At 36.7% G+C, this 21,664-nt stretch overlaps 1 protein-coding gene across 1 annotated transcript in view; it reads left to right on the top strand.

The window, feature by feature from the left end:
* IPO5 (importin 5) overlaps positions 1 to 20,542 on the top strand; it is a 42,839-nt gene extending 22,297 nt beyond the window's left edge. The window contains exons 10-26 of the mRNA XM_066234795.1: positions 553 to 659; positions 3,587 to 3,711; positions 3,804 to 3,893; positions 3,976 to 4,149; positions 6,448 to 6,666; positions 8,754 to 8,837; positions 10,306 to 10,438; positions 10,523 to 10,644; positions 11,603 to 11,699; positions 12,770 to 12,942; positions 13,530 to 13,641; positions 13,728 to 13,783; positions 14,825 to 14,947; positions 15,942 to 16,161; positions 16,761 to 16,989; positions 19,002 to 19,143; positions 19,787 to 20,542. Coding sequence (XP_066090892.1) covers positions 553 to 659; positions 3,587 to 3,711; positions 3,804 to 3,893; positions 3,976 to 4,149; positions 6,448 to 6,666; positions 8,754 to 8,837; positions 10,306 to 10,438; positions 10,523 to 10,644; positions 11,603 to 11,699; positions 12,770 to 12,942; positions 13,530 to 13,641; positions 13,728 to 13,783; positions 14,825 to 14,947; positions 15,942 to 16,161; positions 16,761 to 16,989; positions 19,002 to 19,143; positions 19,787 to 19,873 — 2,293 coding nt within the window. The 3' untranslated portion in view covers positions 19,874 to 20,542. The remainder of the gene's footprint in view (positions 1 to 552; positions 660 to 3,586; positions 3,712 to 3,803; positions 3,894 to 3,975; positions 4,150 to 6,447; positions 6,667 to 8,753; positions 8,838 to 10,305; positions 10,439 to 10,522; positions 10,645 to 11,602; positions 11,700 to 12,769; positions 12,943 to 13,529; positions 13,642 to 13,727; positions 13,784 to 14,824; positions 14,948 to 15,941; positions 16,162 to 16,760; positions 16,990 to 19,001; positions 19,144 to 19,786) is intronic.
* The last annotated feature ends 1,122 nt before the right edge of the window (positions 20,543 to 21,664 follow it).

Here is a 21,664-nt window from a genome sequence, read left to right as displayed (position 1 = left end):
AGGCAGTGCAAAAGGCCAAGTTTTCAATGAAAACACTGGAATGGAGTTCCAGTTATACATAATTTTTGGCAATGCAATTTACACCTGTTTAAGGGTAAATAAGCTCTCTGTGAGGCGGAAAATCATAGACAGTCTTTCAATTTTGTATTTTCAGTTCACTAATAACTTTGAAGTCTGTATGTCCAGGAAATAAACACATGGGACGCCTACTCTGTTCATAATTCTGAGTCTTGAAAGTCTCACAGCTGAGTTTAGCCAGTGCAGAGTGAGTGCATGTAAAGAAAAAGAAAGGAAAAATCCTTGAAAAAGAAGATTTGAACATAGGACTTAATTTAAACTACAGTGAATTATGATAACTTTTTGCCTCTCCACCCTGCCCTTTTTCTTAATTCTAGGGTTTTTATCTCACAACTTAATACGTACATTCAAAGACTGCTTGACCTATTCTTTTTCAATCCTAGTTTAATAACATGTTTAGAAATCTGTCTGTATAGTGTACTATTCTTGTGTATTTTGAATATATTGAATACATTAAGTTCTGTTGGTGTGTAGCAACGCAGTTGCTGGTGAGAGTGCTTTGGACCGGATGGCTTGTGGGCTTGGTGGAAAGCTTGTTTTGCCGATGATCAAGGAACACATTATGCAAATGCTTCAAAATCGTAAGTTGTATCTCTTTCAAATGCCAGAATAGTGGACAGTGGCTTTCCAAATCATAAACTCTAACAAATTCTTAGACTGTGTCAAAAAATTAATCTTTGTGTCTTTATGTTTTGTGTTTATCCTGATTTTTAAGTTATACTGATACAATTCTATTTGGTTGTCTTTGGAACCATTCAGTCTTCTGCCAAAGAATGTTTTTCCTCACTATTACTAATATTCAGTCTGACCAGGTGGTAAAACACTGGATAGAGCATTGACCTGGAAAGCTGAGGACCCTGGTTTGAAACCCCGAGGTTGCCGGCTTGGGTGTGGGCTCATCCAGCTTGAGCATAGGATCATAGACATGACCCCTTTGTCGCTGACTTGAGCCCAAAAATCACTGACTTGAGCAAGGGGTCACTGGCTTAGCTGGAGCCCCCTGGTTAAGGCACATATGAGAAGCAATCAATGAACAAAGTGCTACAGCTACGAGTTGAGCTTCTCATCTCTCTCCCCTCCTTCCTTCTTGACTGTCTGTCTTGTCTGTTCTCTCTCTTTTACTAAAAAATAATATTTAATTCTTCTCAGAATTGGCCTCAGTGTATAGGGGAAAAATATAAATTCTAAAGATAATATGTGGTTTTTCTCCTTAGCCAAAACATCTAGATTTAATTGTAATAAAAGATTATTATTTGACTGTTTGTGAAGTATATTTGATTCATAAAATTTATGAAACACGTTTGATTCATATAATCTTTCTTTGCCCAGTCTTTTGTTTTAGTGAAAGAAAGAGAGAGAGAGAGAGAGAGAGAGGCAGAGACACAGGAACATTGATCTATTCCCATATGTGCCCTGACCAGGGATCAAGCCGGCAACCTCTACACTTCAGGATGATGCTTTAATCAACTGAGCTATCTGGCCAGGGTGCTGGTCTTTTATATTTAAGAATATCTAGTATTGCCTGACCAGACAGTGGTGCAGTGGATAGAGCATTGGACTGGGATGCGGAGGACCCAGGTTCGATACCCCGAGGTCACCAACTTGAGCTCAGACTCACCAGCTTGATCTCAGGGTCTCTGGCTTGAGTGTAGGATCATAGTTGCTGCCTTGAGCCCAAAGGTCGCTGGCTTGAGCCCAAAGGTCGCTGGCTTGAGCAAGGAGTCACTCTGTTGTAGCCCCCACTCCCTCATGTCAAGGCACATAGGAGAAAGCAGTCAATGAACAACTAAGGAGGCTGAGGAGCCACAATGAAGAAATGATGCTTCTCATCTCTTTCCTTCTCTGTCCCTATCTGTCCATCTCTCTGTCACCAAAAAAAAGGAATAGTATTTTCTAACAAATAGCTGGTCATTTGTAAACATTTGTAATTTATGTCAATATCAAAGATTAGTACATGTTTTGTTTTTGGTCTTTTTAACTACAAAGTTAATGTGTTTGATGTATATTTTAAATTCAGATACAAAAATGTTTAACTAAAAGTCCCTTACCTGATATTCAAAGGTGGCCGCTGTTAACAATTCTCTGAGACTGTTTTGTTTGGCTCCCCACCTTCCAGTTTTTGCTTACTTTATTTATGCACATATGCAGGGGTAAAGGGGTTTTGGAATGTGAATATACCGTATAGACATACCATACTTACCTTAAGCTTTTGCTCCACAGAAAGTACATTCTGCCACTACACATTGGCCTCCCTCATTTGTTTAACAGCACATAGCATTCCACACTTTCCCCCACTGAATGTTCATAGTTTTTGTGGATTAAAATATTGGTATTGCATACACTCCTACAGAAATCTTGGTTTGCTTGTGCGTTTACGTTTATAGCGTACATTGTAAAAGACAGATTTTAGGGTCAAACCATTGAATAAGGATCTTAAAGTCATAAAAGAGAATAGCACTATCAGCTTCAAATGAAAGTGAAATAGTAACAACTCGCTAGCCCTTATACTGTTTACCTCACTCCTTCTTAGTCTATAAGATTTTTATTTAACCTGAAAGAAATTGCCCCAAACCATTATCTCTATTAAATGATGTGATTTTAAATCTGGGTCTTTGATGCTAGTTTTTGCCCCTGAATTTTATTTTAGGGTTTTTTCCCAAAAAAGGTAGGGGCAGTTAGCATCACAGATTGCTCAGCTTACAAGAGCTGCTAGAAAGAATCTAGGTTTTCCTTTTTAAGATGAAAGGAAAGCCCAGAGACATTAAAAGATTTCACAGGGCCAACCAGCTCACAATATTTCTCCATTGATTCATGCTACTCAAAATACAGTAGATTCATAGTGAATGTGGTTTTATAAATTGTAATTAAAGGATTTGACTTGCTTTATTCTACAAGGCATTTGAAGTAGCCTAACGGGAACAATAATGTAGTAAATAGAAATATTTAGAAGTGAGAGTCAGGGAAATTATATATTAGAATAGGATATAAAGTCTAGTAAAAATAAACATTGCTTAGCTAATATTCTGTTAACCAAAAAACATATACATTCTAATATTAGAATACAAATAAGGTTTATCTATATTCATTTACCATGTTACTAAATCTTTAAAAGCAGCATCTTTTCTCCTTGGCTTTTTTTTTTCTTTTTAAAGAAAAATGGCCATGGAAATCAGTAAGTCTGTATTCAATAAACATGACACAGAACAGATATTTATTGCTTATAATAAACTATGAAAAGGAAAGTCTGTTATTTTAAGTAGTTTGCAAATACTGATGTGCTGTTTGCTTCCACTTTGCCTTTTAATTTTTATCATAGAAATGCTTGTGTGACATAACCACTATTATAGTGAAATACTCCAGTCAGGTATTCTGTCTGTTTTTTAATTATTAATGTATAAAAATATTTTGTTACTCTTTTCAAGATAAGGAGAATTTTTTATTCTTCTACCAGAATGACATGTTTGTACTGTCTCATTGCTGTTCTTTCATTTGTAATTCTTTTCTGTAGCTGACTGGAAATATCGGCATGCAGGGTTGATGGCTTTATCCGCCATTGGTGAAGGATGCCACCAGCAAATGGAAGGAATTCTGAATGAGATAGTAAATTTTGTTTTGCTTTTTCTTCAGGATCCTGTAAGTACCGATAAATGTTTGATTCCTAATTGTTACTGTAGTTTTTTCGGGGAAACAGAAAGCTTTTACTAATACCAAGGAGTATTTTCCAGCATCCGAGAGTAAGGTATGCAGCTTGTAATGCCGTGGGACAGATGGCTACGGATTTTGCACCTGGTTTCCAAAAGAAATTCCATGAGAAGGTAAGTAACAAGTCCCCAAGCACTGAAACTGAGAAGAGAGGTGGCCTTTCACAGTATGTGCTCATGTGATGTCATCTCACAGGTGATCGCAGCTCTGCTACAGACCATGGAAGACCAGGGCAATCAGCGCGTGCAGGCCCACGCTGCCGCCGCCCTCATTAACTTCACGGAGGACTGCCCCAAGTCGCTGCTTATTCCCTACCTGAATAACCTGGTGAAGCATCTGCACTCCATCATGGTACTTAAACTTCAAGAGGTAAGTTTTGAGATCTTTAAGTTTCCTATTCATTTAGGTTCATTTGATCATAAGACCCCTAGAGAAAGAGGGACTTTTCAGCATGGCTATAAAGAATAGAAAGTTAGGAGGACATTCTAGGCTTGAACAAAGAATGAGCCAGTTTTGGAATTAGGAAAGATACAACCTAAAGGTTAGGTAAAATTAGTATATGAATTGCCTTGAAAACAAGGTACCTGTAGTTATTTTTAACTCTAAGTTATGTAAATTTGGAAAAACCAGTTTATGTTCTTAATTGCTACCACGGTGATATGATCTTAGGAAATTAGCTGGGAGCATTGTGGGACAAACAAAAAAGAAGATGATTTAAGGCAAGACCATCGTTATCATTGTTCAGGGGGCTTGGATAGTAATAGTGGAACTTGGGGAGAAGGTGACTAAAAGACATTTCTTAGGAAGCATTAGCAGTTTCTCTCTAACAGTTGGAATTGAAAAAGAAGGAAGTAAATGTTGCCCATTCTTTTAATCTAGGTGGTGAAAATAGAGAAGAAGTTGTGAAAAAAAATACTCTTGCTTTAAATATGTTGTTTTTAAAATAAGGTCTGGTCATTTAAATAGAAGATGGTTTATAGTTACAGCTTACAGCTTAAGTAAGAGGCAACCAACAAACAGTTGAATGGTGTTAGTACAACAGTGTATGGGAAAAAAGACTCGAGTAAGAAAAGCAAAGATTGAGTCCCAGTTTTCAAGTACAATGAAAATTGCTATAAGAATGAAATAAAAGGAAAAAATTAAAGCTTTTTTTTACTATTAGGAGTAACAGATAGAAAGTTACTGTCAAATTGACATAAAAGTTTCTAACACTCAGTTCCTGTACTTTAATATGAACTAGTTAACAGATGGTTCATAAACCATACTTTACATATCACTGGTCTAAAGAACAAGGAGGAGACAAGATAAACAAACAGACAAAAAAATTAAATTAAAAAAGCTGATATTCATAGACACAGCAACAGTGTGATTACCAGAGGGGAGGGGTTGGGAGGAGGACGGAGGAAGGCCTAGAGGAGATTACTAATGGTGATGGACGGAGACTTGACCTGGGGTGGTGAGCACACCACACAATACACAGATGTTGTATTATAATAGAATTATATGCCTGAAACCCATGTAATTTTATTAACCAATGTCACCCTACTAAATTTAATAAATCAAAAAATAAAGATACAAGGTCTCAGAGGTAAAGAAATGGGTTTGAAACAAAGGATAAGTTTTCAGTGCCATATTATAGTCGAATAGAAATAATGATAAAGGACCATCTGAAAGCACAGATGTAGTTGCAGGTTGAGCTCTAGTTGTCTGGTTAAATCAGGAATACATCAATCAAACATGATTTTATCAACAGGTTGAGTAGAGGGCTGAAGTATGGAGAGTCTCGGTATTCCTCTCCCCTTCCTCCAGAGGGATAATGTGTAAGATACAGACTGAAGGAAGTAGTTACTAAGATGGGGTGGGGAGGAGGATAAATTAATGTAAGAGTTGTATGAAGAGAGAGAGTAGCCAGGGAAGAAGGACATTCTTTTGAGATCAAGACACTAAACATAGAGCAGATGCTGAGATACAGAAGAAGGGAATGTGTTAACCTCTTAAAGGTGTGGTGGAACTCCTAGTACAAGGTGAGGCACTCAGCTGTGTGTGGTTTAAGGTGATGGGGAGAGTGGAGAAAATGTAGAGCAGTTACTAGGTCAAGTATTCATATGAATCCACAAGGAATACAAAATTAAAAAATATTGCCGGATGACTGCTAAGCCCAGCAGCAAACACCCAGTTACTGTTTGTTACTAGCCAGGTCAGAGAATACTGTAGATCTGCAGCACAGGAGAGAGGATAGTCAGTCAGTCAGTTAAAGGGAGAAATGAGTGAAAAAGAGGGCACTAGTAGTATCAGTAGTGTCTTCTCAGAAGAGTCAGATTATCAGAAAAAGGAATGGACCAAAAGGGGAATTTCTTCTAGGACAGCACAAAATATATAGTAAAAGTGGGAGTAAGTGAAAAAATGAAAAAGAACGGTATTAACTTGGTGGCAAATTTGTGGTCAAGGACTAGCTGTGCTTTGAGATAAAGCAAAAATGAGTAAGAAATGCTATGGCAACCGAAGAGAGAGATGATTCCACATAAATAGTTCAACAGGGATTCTTTAAATTTGCTACCAGACCTATTCTCTCCACTTTGGCTGCTATTTCGGAAAAGCATTTGGGAACACAAAGTATTCTTCCAGTTTCTCGTTTACATAATGTACTTTTGTGTGTCTTCCTTCTAGTTGATCCAGAAAGGCACCAAGTTAGTTTTGGAACAAGTTGTGACATCTATTGCATCAGTTGCAGATACTGCAGAGGAAAAATTTGTCCCCTACTATGACTTATTTATGCCATCACTAAAGCACATTGTTGAGAATGCAGTTCAAAAGGAACTTAGACTTCTCAGAGGAAAAACTATTGAATGCATCAGTCTCATTGGTCTGGCTGTTGGGAAGGAAAAAGTAAGTGATTCGTAGTATGTTAAATTTACTTTATGTAATGTTTGTGTGGGTTTTTTTCCATAATCTTCCTCTTATATTACTCCCATTTTATATATAAATTGTTGCCCTTTTTTTTTGAGAGACAGGAAAGGAGAGAAATGAGAAGCACCAACTCATAGTAGTGTCACTTTAGTTGTTTACTGATTACTTCTCATACGTGCCTTAGGGTGAGCACGAGCCAAGCCAGCGACCATGGGGTCATGTCTGCAATCCCCATGCTCCAGCTGGCAACCTCAGGGTTTCAAACTTGGGTCCTCAGCATGCCCGGTTGACAGTCTATCCACTGAACCACCACTGGTCAGGCTTTTGATTGTTAATATTAAGGTTCTTAACTCACTTACATTCTTGAAACTTCCCCCTTTCCTTCCTGCATGTACAGTCTGTTTCTTGGGTGCAAGTAAAGTTCAGGATCCATGTTTAGTTTCGCCCATTTAAACAATTGCTTAGGAACATTCTAGTTGCTTTCTTATTCATTTAAAAAGCATCAGCCTGACCAGGTGGTGGCGCAGTGGATAGAGCATGGGACTGGGATGCGGAAGGACCCAGGTTCGAGACCCCGAGGTCGCCAGCTTGAGCGCGGGCTCATCTGGCTTGAGCAAAGAGCTCACCAGCTTGGACCCAAGGTCGCTGGCTCCTGCAAGGGGTTACTCGGTCTGCTGAAGGCCCACGGTCAAGGCACATGTGAGAAAGCAATCAATGAAAACAACTAAGAAGTCGCAACGCGCAACAAGAAACTGATGATTGATGCTTCTCATCTCTCTCCGTTCCTGTCTGTCTGTCCCTGTCTATCTCTACCTCTGTAAAAAAACAAACAAACAAAAAAAACAAACAAACAAACAAACAAAAAAAAGCATCATGTGGCCTGACCAGGCAGTGGCACAGTGGATAAAGCGTCAGACTGGGATGCGGAGGAGCCAGGTTCAAGACCCCAAGGTCGCCAGCTTGAGTGCAAGCTCATCTGGTTTGAGCAAAAGCTCACCAGCTTGGACCCAAGGTCGCTGGCTCGAGCAAGGGGTTGCTCGATCTGCTGAAGGCCCGCGGTCAAGGCACATAGGAGAAAGCAATCAGTGAACAACTAAGGTATCGCAACAAAAAACTGATGATTGATGCTTCTAATCTCTCTCCGTTCCTGTCTGTCTGTCCCTATCCCTCTCTCTCTGTTCCTGTAAAAAATAAAATAAAAAAATAAAAAGCATCAGGTGTCCTAAGAGGGACGTATATGTATATAGCTTTTCAGAAAATAATTAGCAAGGGCCATTGACCATCGTGTTTTATTTCCAGCGAACATCTCATAGTTGTCAAGCTAATTCTCTGTCATCAACCCCTTGTGTTCTGATTCTCAGAACTGTCAACATAGAACCCTTCATTATGGTCTCCAAAACCAGCCATCAGTATTAAAAATTATACATTATTTTCTGGGAGCTACCAAGAAGCTAATCAGTATAACATTTTTATGTTACATACTCTGTATATCTGGCTTTCAAATTATTTTAGAAACACTGCCTGTTTATGCATTGGAGATTGCCAGAACCACACATAGTTAAATGAGAATCACTCTATGGAGCAATCCAAAATTTTCTTTTTTGGTTTGGATTATCATTTTACTGCTGGAAATGAATAAGCCGTAGACCAGAACTTGATGCCATTAAAAGTATCCTTTTTTTTTTTTTTTTAACTGAGAGAGAGAGAGGCAGACAGAGAGACAGGAAGTGCTCCTGTATGTGCTCTGACCAGGGAACTGAACTGGCAACCTTTGCACTCCGGAATGGCACTAACTACTGAGCTATCTGGCCAGGGCACATTAAAAATATCTTGATACTGCAATTCACTTTGACTTTAACAGAATATATTTTTCTAGAAAGAGCATTAAGTCTATTGTAATAGGGTGAAAAATTTTCAAATACTTTTATCTGAGGAGTTAAAATTCATGTGGAAAATATAATAGAGCTTTTGGGGAATTTTGTTATTATACAAGAAACAGTAAGTACCTCTCAATTTGATATACATGAGTAATATTATTGTTGATTTTCTTAAATATTTTCTTCTAGTTCATGCAAGATGCATCAGATGTGATGCAGCTGTTGTTGAAGACCCAGACAGACTTCAGTGATATGGAAGATGATGACCCTCAGGTAAGGCAGCCTTCACACGTTCTTCTTGATCCACTTAGGAGTTGGCAGTTAACACAAGGTAAAAAAAATAATTTGAATAATGGTTTCCTGAAATATCAGCCCCAGGTTCCAGAGACATTCTTCACTAGTTTGACTTCTGCTTCTCATAATAGTATCTATTCACAATGCCTAACATAAAACAGTCAATATATCTAGTTGAATTAAATTTTGACTTTTTCTCAGTTTGATGTATCTGTTACCTCTTCTCTGACTCTCAAGGTTTTGACGCTCTTGAGGGTTCTGTCCTAGGCCCTGTTTTCTTCTCACTCCCATTGAGCAGTGTCATTCACAATCATGACTTTGGTTTTCCTTTCTATGCTTGTGACTTCCAGAGCTTCCTTTGAATTCAGTGTTCATTTATCCAAACACTTAATAGATAACACCATTTAGATATCTCCTGGTCTTTTGAGTGCCCCAGGAGTTCCCTCCTCTGTCAAAAGAAAAAGCAATACATTAGCTTAGCAGTCTTATAATATGCTGTGCTCTCGTCTCTCTGCCTGTGAGTAAACAAACATATCTTTAACTTGTAGAGAACCCCCCCCACACATACACTCAACCTGGCTAACTCCTGCTCATATTCCACATCCAGTACTAGTCTCAATAATGGGTACTTACGACACTCTGTTGTAATAATTGTAGTAATTTTAAATGTCTATCTTAATCTTAATAGAATTCACAATGCCTAGCATAAAACAGGCACTCAAATAGTTGAATCAAATTTTGACTTAACACAGCCACACTATAATTGTTTCCCATACACTTAAAATTTGTTTTGTTTTGTTTACTAAATTAGGAGTGGGAAGCATATGCATGTGATATAGATAGGTATTGGGGAATAAAAATTCCTTTCTGGGTTACAGGGATGATGAATTAGAAACAGATTCTCTATAATTTGTAGGTAATTAAATTTCTGTAAACACAGTAGTAGAAGAAGAGATGTCTAAATAGACCTAGGCACTTAAACAGAAAATAACAGCTGGAGAAAGGGATATTTTATTTCTTAGGTGTTAATAAATGTTTAACAAATGGAATACTAGGCAGTAGGGATACAAAGTCAAATAAGATGTGTCTGCTTTCAAGAAAATTAGTGCCTAGGTGTTGATATGTTTAAGTAGGTTCTGTTTATGTGATTCATGTGATAGTAGAGAAAACAATATTGCTTCTTGAAAGTAGGAAAAAATAGATATGAGCCTTTGCCTCACATACTGACTGTAGTACAGTATTAAGGTTCACAGTGATTTTGTTTTTGTTTCTGAACATTTTTAAGTTTATGACCTTAGAAAATGCACTTAGTACTTAAAGAGCCATGAATGTAAAATAATACATTATTTCTACGAAATAGGGAAATTGATTTCTTTTTGATGTCTTATATTTACCTATTGTTTTAAAATCAATTTTAATTTAATTTTAACTTTAACTTTCCCCCCAGATCTCTTACATGATCTCAGCATGGGCCAGAATGTGCAAAATCCTTGGAAAAGAATTTCAGCAATACCTTCCAGTGGTTATGGGGCCTTTAATGAAGACAGCTTCAATTAAGCCTGAAGTAGCCCTTTTAGATAGTAGGTGACTTTATGAAGACAGCAATTGTAAAATTTCTCTTTTTGTTATTAATTTTAACATGACTTTTTTTTTTCTGTCAATAGCTCAAGACATGGAGAATATGAGTGATGATGATGGTTGGGAATTTGTGAACCTTGGAGATCAACAAAGTTTTGGTATTAAAACTGCAGGACTGGAGGAAAAATCAACTGCTTGTCAAATGCTGGTAAACGATAATAACATTAAACATCATTGAACAACTCATAATACATTTTTATACTTTTGATAGGCATGCTTTTCGTAGTTGCTAAAGAAATTATTTTGAAGAGCAGGGATATATTCTTTAAAAAAAAAATAGACTTTTCCCCCAACATTTATTTCTACTTCTGGATTTCCATCCTTAAAAAATCATGTGGGTAAAACTTTTTTATTATCAGTGCTTTTTCTAATAACAAAGAATAGCAATAACAACAGAACAAATAGCCTGGATCAGCCTGAAGTACTTTAGAGTACTACACACCCATTAAAAAGCCATGGAGAGGGGAAAAAAGGCATGGAGGACCAAGATCTTTGTGTTTTGTGCTTAGTATATAGTAGGTAGCCAAAGAATATTTTTTAAATGAACAGAATGTATTTATGATGTTAAAAATTAAAGTGTGATTTCAGTTGTATAAATAAACATGATAGGAAAATTTAAATGTTTACAAGGATTATCTCATGGTTTTATAGCGTAATCTTTATGCACATGTTATAGACAATGAGGGTTAATTTATTTCACTATTGAAATTTTTTTTTAAATATAAAATAGTATTTATATAAGCCTGTTGACTACAAATTTACAAAGTAGGTGATATGCTACAATTAATTTGGGGTTTTTATATCTTTTTAAATTATTTTTTCTTAAGTAACATTTTGTTTAGGGTATTTTAAGAGTACTGAACTTTTGCTAAATTTACACAAGTAAAAATAAGGAGTATTCCAGACTTTGAATGACTATATATACTATAATGATTTTATAGTCCTTTCCAGTTTATATTTTTAAAAATATGTTAGAGGACTAATTTGTAAGTCCTGAATGCATTAAATGTAGTTCTAGTCAGAATACACCATTCTGTGGTCATTATTATTTTGCTGTTTGTTAATAAAAATACCTTTAAATATTGATGTATCTGCTTTGGTTTCAGGTTTGCTATGCTAAGGAGTTAAAGGAAGGCTTTGTGGAATACACCGAACAGGTTGTCAAACTGATGGTCCCTTTACTGAAATTTTATTTTCACGATGATATCCTATAATTTTGTAATGTAAAATGTCCAGATTTAAATTATAGTTTGTTCATTATTTATTAGACTTTGTGTTAACAGGAGAGTACGTTACCATTATTGTCTGTGTTTGCACTAACTATATACTTTCAGGTTATAAACTTGGTTCTTTGTTTTACTTGTGCCAAAAACATGAAAATAGAAAATATTACCTTTCCTCTAGCTAGCAATTTTCTGTGGCCCAGTGAAGGATTTTAAGGATAGGAATTTTATTAGCAAATGTTTATATTATATATAATTACTACTTTTCCCAAATGTCTGTTGGAAATGTTTAACAATAATAAGACCTTAATAGGTTAGAAACCCAGATACTTAACTTTCTGTAGCACAGACTCTTCCATTTCAAATGTGGATAGCACCTTTTAGGAGAAACGTCTTTTGGTAAATCTGCATGTTAAATGTTTTACTCCTCAACCTAGGGATAGTAATTAAATATATAGGTACATTTTTATGCCTTTACAGACACAATTTTATAGATGGGTAAAAAAAAGAGAGAGCTCAACAGAGTGGTAGAGCCCAGGCCCAAACCCAGATCTGTCTGCCTCTGAGTCCCTTTGCTGTAGTTTCTCGTGCAATATTCTGTGTGGCATCCTCTACAGAGACAGGTTTTGCCCAGCAGACACTCTCATGATGCAAGAGAATGAAACAATTGTTTTTAAAACGAGGTCTTGAGACCTTACTTTATAAATGGTATTAGACTGGGAGAGACAACTTAATATTTATTAAAAGCTGAAAAGGCTAGAAGAGACCTAACCATCCTGGGTTTTTCACAGTCATTTGAGATTCTTTCTTGCTATATTGTAGGTGACAGAAAAGACAGGAGGTATGTCTTACGAGCAGAGAGACTTCTATTTTTATACACACGTTATATTTAACACAAGTTCTTCGGTGGCAGTCTTAAGTAAACAGAAGGTAGATAAACACAAGTTGCCTAGCACTCCTATTAACTCAGTGAGCACTTTAACATTCAAGTAGGGAAAGTGGTAGAACAATCTTTTGAGGATAGTGATTACATTTCCTTAACAATAAAACGTGTTCGAGTGGCAGCAGCGGAATCCATGCCTCTTCTCTTGGAATGTGCAAGAGTTCGTGGTCCTGAGTATCTTACACAGATGTGGCATTTTATGTGCGATGCTCTCATCAAGGCCATTGGCACAGAACCGGATTCAGATGTCCTATCAGAAATAATGCATTCTTTTGCAAAGGTAAATATTGTTTTCTTAAAAATATGTGTAAGGTTGTGTGTTTGTTTATTAGTCTTGCTGAATACGTTGGAGAGTTTTTGTGTGTGTTGCTGTAACAACAATTTTTTAAACCAAAAAAGATTAATTTCTTTTTTGTTTTAATTTGGTGTTGTCATTTTGTTTTTTAAGAATAGCTCCTCTTGTATTCCAGTCTTGATTAGTTTCCACCATCCCATACCTATAACCCAATTACAGAAGTGGGGGTGTCATCTCCAGCTTACATGTAGTTTTCTTCCTAGTCTCCTAATTTTTCCCCCATTGCCTTATCTCTTCTTTGTACTATTGAAATAACCTTAGTTGGTCTGTTCCAGAAGTTGCTTTTTCTTTTCCTCCCCCAGTTTATTATTCTTTTCTCAAGTATTAATGTGCCCTTTGTTTCAGTCACTAAACAAACCAAGTGTATCTACTAACTTAATCATTAGTTTCCAGGGTACTGAGTTATATTGAGTTTTTTTCATGATTCCATGTGATTCTTAATGAAGTTTAACTTTTAACTCTTAAAACACATAAATCTCATGGGTTGCTTTCTTTCCTCAACCTCATTTTAGTGCATTGAAGTAATGGGAGATGGATGCCTTAATAATGAACACTTTGAAGAATTGGGAGGTATACTGAAAGCTAAACTCGAAGAACATTTTAAAAATCAAGAATTGCGGCAAGGTAAGTTTTTTATGCTTTTAGTTCTGAATGTAATCCTTGACCATTTGGCGACCATTTAAAAAGACATTTATTTGGGTGTGTTTTAGTTAAAAGACAAGATGAAGACTATGATGAACAGGTGGAAGAGTCACTACAAGATGAGGTAAATTATTCCCTTCAGAACTTAATTTGCATGACTGTTTGCATCTGAGAGATTTTTAAATGCTTAATTTTTTATTAATCTGACTTATCTTTCTGATATCATTATCAGTAATCTTTAGCAGAAGAATCTAATGTATTTCATTCATTAATTTATTGAATAATTTGAATTTAGCTGATTTGTTTTTTGGATGCCATGTTCACATTTTGTTGAACTACCTCTCACATAATACTTAGGAGTCAGCCTGCTATTTTCTTTAATGTGTTCCTTGTAACAACCATTTGTATTTGGTGGTATTTTCATTCTTTTGAAGATACTTGAACTCAAACTCAGAAGTTAAATGATTGCCTAAAGCCATACACTGTGGACAGTCTAAGGCGGGATCTTTCTGTAACATCAGTTGTCTCTCTAATAGACCGCAGAATGCCAATTTCCTTTTAGAAAATAACACACATGTACCTGAAACCTGTATAATTATTGTTGATCAGTGTTGCCCCTTAAAATTGCATTTAACAAAATAACAGTGATACACATGCAGTGGTTGATGGAATGCTTCACCTTGTTATTCAGTTCTTTTCTCATCAAACCACTTGACATCATCAAACATATTTCAGCTGTGTATTTAAGATCCAGAGTATGTGGGATGTGTGCATCCTGGTGGCCGAGTGCTGGTACATGCAGGCCGTCCCAGTTTTCAGCAGGGTGTTCACACGCTGCCGTACACAAACCATTTGCAGGGGTGAGATGCTATAAGTAAGTGATCCACACCTCCCCAACCATGACACTCGGAAATTAAAGACATTCTTGCAAAAACAATATACTAAAGTAAACACACTTCTGCTTCAGAACTTTGAAATTTGGGATGATTTTTCAATCATTATTTTTACAAATAAATGCAATGCTTGTGCACACATTTATCTTTCCACGGGCAGGTAAGAGACATGACACCCAGTCATTGAGGTAACCTCCGTGCCTAGATTTTTGCTGTGCCCTTAAGAAAGTGATGAGAAATCTAATACATAGGGTGTGGTTTTTTTGTTTTAGGATGAAAATGATGTTTATATTCTGACCAAAGTGTCAGACATTTTACACTCAATATTCAGTAGCTACAAGGAAAAGGTGTTACCATGGTTTGAGCAGCTGCTTCCATTAATTGTCAACCTAATAGTAAGTGTTGCCTCTCTTTGACAGTTATTTTGGATAATTGATCTGGAATTCTTTCACTGCAGCATTTGAAAACTACAGTTTCAAGTTAAAATGGATTTTAGAAATCATAGCTTTACACTGTGCATCTTTTAATTTTATCAAATTTATTACTTTGCCCTGCATCATTCTCACCCAGTGTATGCTTAAAGTTTGATAATTGGGTATTCCATAGTTCAATTAAATTTTAATACATTCTAAAAATATACAAGTAATTTTTTTATTATTCCAGATTATCTATGCCCTGCTCAATTAATAAATGAAAACTGAATGATTACATTTTTTGCATTGGACCCTAGAGAATCAGTTATGATCCTTGTTATGTACAGCCAGCAATCAATTCTGGATGATGGCCTTATATGGTCAGTTTTTTATTTTATGTTTTGTTTTGTTTTTTAGCTCATGCCCACGAGAGATAGAGACAGGGACAGACAAATGGGAAGAGAGAGAAATGAGAAGCATCAACTAATAGTTGCAGAACCTTAGTTGTTCATTGATTGCTTTCTCATATGTGCCTTGATGGGGGGGGGGGGGGGGCTCCAACCCAGCCAGTGACCATGGGGTCATGTCTACGATCCCATGCTCTAGCCAGCGACCTCAGGGTTTCAAACCTGGGTCCTCAGCATCCCAGGCCGACATTATCCACTGCTCTATCATCTGGTCGGGCCCCGTTTTTTATGTAAAGTAAATGTACATGTATTGTTGCTACTGTCAGTTCTTCGTGGTACATGGTAATGTCATATTGTAGAATTCTGTAACAAACCATATAAGTCTTTTAAACCTGTACTGACTGAAATCTGTATAGTATTTGAGGATTTTTATTCATAGTGATTGTTACTAGTTGTTTTTCCTTGTCTGTATCAGGGATATTTATATAAGTCAGTAGTCTATAGTAGTTATTTCTGTACATTTTTATGTACTTCAATATTCAAAGCTTAAAAGAGACTCTCTTTTGTAGTGTCCACATAGACCATGGCCAGACAGACAGTGGGGGCTGTGCATCTTTGATGATGTTATAGAACACTGTAGTCCAGCCTCATTTAAATATGCAGAATACTTCTTAAGGCCAATGCTCCAGTATGTATGTGACAGCAGCCCAGAAGTCAGGCAAGCAGCTGCATATGGCCTGGGAGTCATGGCACAGTATGGTGGCGATAACTACCGTCCGTTTTGTACAGGTACTAATGTTTGGTTATGTGCATGTCCTTCCGGTCATCCCTTTTGTTTTTGCCTCGTTCTTCTGTACCACCAAGCATTATCTACCTATTTCTGCTTTATACACTTTCCCTTTTCAAAAACTTCATCTGTAGCACTGAAGAATTTACAGTCTTTATTCTCATAGAAATGGAGCTGAAATCTGAGCAGAATGAGAGCCTCCCCACCTTGATTTCATTTTGAGTTTGGAGGTATACCACTGCCCTACCACAAGGCTTTTAAAGCACACTGGTGGTTCCTGTAAGTTCAGCACAGGAATCAAGTGAGGCGGCTTTTAAAAACTTAAGCATCCTAAGGTGACCAGGCAGGTAAATCTGGAGGCTACTAACTTCTTGGTGTCTCTGAGTTAGTGGAATGCTAGTGCTCCTAACGCTGCTGGAACAGTCTCACCTTCATTACTATGTCTGTCATTTTGTAGCCAAGACGCAAGACATTCCTTACACTTTTAACATTTATTCACTATAACCAATAATTATGGACCAAAGATAAAGGAAATTTTTATGTTCGTATGCATCATGAGCATGTGAGCTTTTAACTGGCCTTTTTCAAATGCTTATTTTAGAAGCACTTCCACTGCTGGTAAGAGTTATTCAGTCTGTCGGTTCTAAGACCAAAGAAAATGTCAATGCTACAGAGAACTGCATCTCGGCAGTAGGGAAAATTATGAAGTACAAACCTGACTGTGTGAATGTTGAGGAAGTCCTACCACACTGGTTGTCTTGGCTTCCACTACATGAAGACAAAGAAGAAGCAGTTCAGACTTTCAGTTATCTGTGTGATCTGATTGAAAGGTAAGAAAGGACAAATAGACCTTATTTCTTTTCCCTTCGCATAATACAGTGCTTCTTGTGCACAGCTCTCAGGTCTATAGATTTGTAATAATGCTGTCTTTGTAAATCATGTTAAGAAAACATACTATAGTCCTGGCCGGTTGAGTGGTAGAGCATTGGCCCAGCGTGTCGATGTCCTGGGTGCAATTCCCAATCAGGACACACAGGAGAAGCCACCATCTGCTTCTCCATCCCTCCCCCTTCACCTTCTTTCTCTCCCTCTCCCTCTCCTTCATCTATGGCTCTATTGGTTTGAGTGCATCGGCCCCAAGCACTTAGGATGGCTCCATGGAGCCTCTGTCTCAGGCACTAAAAATAGCTCCGTTGTGAGCATAGCCCATGATGGGCAGAGTATTGGCCCAAGATGGGCATTGCCAGGTGGGTCCTGGTTAGAGTGCATGCAGGAGTCTCTCTCTCTCTCTTGTCTCCCCTCCCCTCACCTGGAAAAAGAAAAGAAAAAAAAGAAACTATACTATATGTAGTTAAGATGGCTTTGTAATCTAATTTGGGTTATTTTTTATGGGATTAAACAGATAAGGCATTATAGATTGTAATGTTTTAAAAAGGCTTTTTTCTGATGTTCTATCTCCCACTTCGTTTATTTATTTTGCTTTAAATTTTTTTAAATTTCCATTTTACTGAGGTATAATTGACATGATATCATTTATTAGTAGAATGAGATTAAAGTACATTGTTAGTACCGTTATTTTTTCCTCTAAAATTCTAGTGTTCATTGGATTCAAGAATCAATATATAGGGAAGTATACCAGACAGACAATCAAAATCTGGCCCTGGGTCTTGCATAATTAATGCTATTTTGTGACCATGAGTAAATCTAAGAATTGCAACAACCTAGAGGCTATAGAGTTACTAAGTCAAAGGCATGTTCTCTGGTGGTCTGTTTCTCTAAGTCCAAGTTTCCTTAAATACTAGTCAGATCTGGGAGGCTCTATCACTGTTAATTCCTGCTTTTAGTTCATGAATAAATGCAAGGGCTGTAACTACTCACCTCTTAGAATTTGTAGAAATGGGCCAATGGGCATATTCCTTCCTGCCTGTAAGTTAACATTCTCACAGATAATTGTGTTTTGAGACTTCCCTCTGAGAACATTATTAAGGAGTGTAACGGCCATCCTGGAAGCTACACTTTCCTTACCTGCCTCTGCCTCAGAAGAGACCGGTTCCTGCTGTGCTGTTTGATCATCTCCTTGGAAATGACTACTGGAATTCTAGTTAAATTCCCTCCTTTATTTCTTTGCATTAAACCTGCCTGGAGTTTATTTCCTGACTTTTACTAGAAATGCTGATCTATCATTTTGAACTTTAAATTTATTTTAGAAACCATTTGTGGTACCTAAATAAAATTTGTATTAAGAAGCTGTTATTCTAGCCCTGGCTGGTTGGCTTAGTGAATAGAGAGTCTGCCCAGCGTGCATATGGCCCAGCTTCAGTCCCCAGTCAGGGCACTGAGGATAGGTTGGTTGGTCCAAGCGTTGGACTCGGGCACTGAGGATAGCTCAGTTGATTCAAGCAAAAGCCCCAGATGGGGGTTGTGGGGTGGATCCTGGTCAGGGTGCATGCGGGAGCCTATCTCCCCTCCTCTCGCTTAAAAAAATTTTTTAAATGAATAGAAGCTATTATTCTTCTTAATACTTTTTTTTGTTTTTAATAAATCACATTATTTTAAAAGCACTTAGAGCATTCTATTTTTTGGCCCTTAAAACAGGCCCAAGACATGAGCCAAGAATTTTTTTCTGATTTACACTAGAAGAAACTGAAGAGCTAATAAGTAAAATTAGCTTGTTTTCCTCCTACTGAATTTATAAAGGCGGTTGATTTTAGTGAATGCATAATCACTATAAAAACCTTACAACAAAATTCGGTGTTGGAGGGAGGTCATGGGAAAGTATGAGTGCTTGAGAGTGATTCCTCCTTGTGATTTCATTTATAATAGCTTTCCTCTCTTTTATCAGTAATCACCCAATCGTTCTTGGCCCGAACAATACCAATCTGCCCAAAATATTCAGTATAATTGCAGAAGGAGAAATGCATGAGGCAATTAAACATGAAGATCCTTGTGCCAAACGTCTGGCTAATGTAGTTCGCCAAGTACAGGTATGCTGGTTTGGTTAAATTGGGGAAAGGGAAATAAAATTGTTTGTTTTTTGTGGAGATTTTTTTTTTCATATTCTTCATTAGAAGAAAGAAATGAAATCTAAAGAGCTAAGGAAATTTTATTTTTATATCTTTATTCCAAATTTCAAATTGATTATATTTAATATAATCTGCATGTTCTCATATATTATAATTATAACCTTTGTCTTAAATTTGCAATATTTTGGACCTTTTGGTTGGTGCTTAGCACGTACTCATTGTGTATAAATTTGTCTGCATTTCTGTGAAGAAGAAAGATGTACCTAGTCTCATACTAAAGAAGGTGTGAGGTATATTTACAGTGCTATAAGCATTTTATTTTTTAATGATTTTTACTCCCTAAATTCATGTGTGTTGATTACTTGAGTATGTCATCTACCTAGTATAGCTTTATCAGTGCAAAAATGAAGAAAAGTTTCTGTAAATGCATAGAACTGGAAAGAAATAATCGATTTCTTGCTTTGACAATGATATTTATCAAACTAATCTACTTTGGAAAGAAAGTATTTTGACGTTACTATCATCTGCCTAATGATGCTTTTTAAAATACTTTTAAATCACCATTTCACCGAATCTAAATCTTTGAAAATGTTTCCTTCCCTAGACTTCTGGAGGATTGTGGACTGAATGCATAGCACATCTCAGTCCTGAGCATCAGGCAGCCATCCAGGAGCTCCTGAACTCTGCTTGAGGGGCCTTAATATCACCACCAGAAAACTCCAAATAAACATTTACCCTTTGTTTAGGTTTCTTTGTTTTGTTTTTGAGCAAAAGAGAACAGTAGAGTTGTGTGTAGACCATTCTTCTGCAAAACCACAACAGCAGAAAGAGAAGCACTGGGTTTCAGAATGGTGTTCAAATGGATTTCTGTCATACCACTGAAGAAGTTCCTGTAAGCCCACAGTAGCACTGAAGAGTATTTTTCTATTGGTATAATCTACCCATCTGAAGTCGAAAGGGAAATAAAGTTCATTTTTCTCACTAGACATAAGGAATTATAAGACAAACAGCTTTAAGATTCGTTACTCATTGTAGTTGTGTGTTAAAATAAATTGCTGTACACCTAGTGTTAATTCTATTAATTGGAGTGTGAGTCTTATAGGGTAGAAAAAAGCCTACCCAGCAAACTAGCAGATCCAAAAATTGGGGAGAAAAAGCTGAAGACAAACACAAGCGTGAAGATGTCATATTTGATGTCACTTTCAGTTCTTTTTCCCAAAAGGTTTATGCGGTGACTCAGTTTGGGAAGCTTTTCAATTTCCAGCCCTTGAATGTGAAGTGTCGTGGGCATGTCTGGCAGTAGTCTCTCATTCACTCCTCAATAAACAACATTGAAATATAAAAGTTTGTGTAAAAATTCCATACTGTCTCGCTTTGATTCATTTAATATTTTTAAATCAGAATAAGCTAATATTTTTAAAGTAATAACTATGGCTCTGAATGCTTTTTCCCCTAATATTTTCCTTGTGCAATTCAAACTTGAAAACTTGTAGTGTTTACCGTCTTTCATTTTAATTTAAGCTAAGTTGTGATACACCTGCTCTTCATAATTGGTGACCTTTTAAAACTAGGATTGTTCTGGTTAAGGATTTGGCTATTTTCATTGCAAATTGTAATTGCTGTAGAGCCACACACAACTTTTAAACTTTTAATTTTATGAGAAATATGACTAAAGTTATTTTCTGATAAATTCAGTAAAATGTGTGAATGGTTTTTTCTTTTATGTATTAACCTCACATCAGTAAATGACATGTTGTTTCTTTAAATAATTTTTCTAGAAGATCTTAATAGATTTCTGTTGAAACATCAGTGTTAACATTTTTATAGTTTGTACTAAATTTAACTGTGCTATAAAGATGCATTTTATGCTTAGATCAGAATTAAAATTAAAGTTTTTTTTTCTTTAAATGATTTGCATTACTTTATTAAAGTAAACCTGGAATGGAATAGAAAGTAGAGTGGATTATATTAATACCGTTCACTTGGTAGCAGATACTCTTTGAACACATTTTCAGTTTTCTGCACATGTTAGCCAGAAGCTTCTGTGTCTGGCAGAACAACATGTTGAATGACCTCATCATCACAGTCATTGCGCTTAGTGGGTAACTATATATTTGACTTTTTTAATGTGTATGGGGTAATATTCGGAGCTACTTTATACCACGCATTTGTTTATAGTTTTAAATTGATTTATATATTTTATTTTGATTGAATTTGTCGTCTGACACTAGTTGATAAAATTATATAGATTTCAGGTGTACAATTCTATAATACATCATCTGCATATTGTGTGTCTGCCACCCCAAGTCCCATCTCCTTTCCTCTACTAATCCCTACCTGCCTTTTCTCTGGTAGTCACCGTGCTGTTTTCTGTGTCTAAATACCCTGCATTCTTGCTAGAGTAAAATGTGTCAGGACAACCCGTTTCTGCTTTCCTACATAGCATAGAGTTTGAAAAGCCAACCAACTGGAGCAATTTGGG

The sequence above is a fragment of the Saccopteryx bilineata genome, chromosome 6, assembly GCF_036850765.1.
Source record: "Saccopteryx bilineata isolate mSacBil1 chromosome 6, mSacBil1_pri_phased_curated, whole genome shotgun sequence".
NCBI classification, from domain to species: Eukaryota; Metazoa; Chordata; class Mammalia; order Chiroptera; family Emballonuridae; genus Saccopteryx; species Saccopteryx bilineata.
The sequence above is the reverse complement of the archived record's forward strand: the minus strand, read 5'-3'. Positions and strand labels throughout refer to the sequence as shown.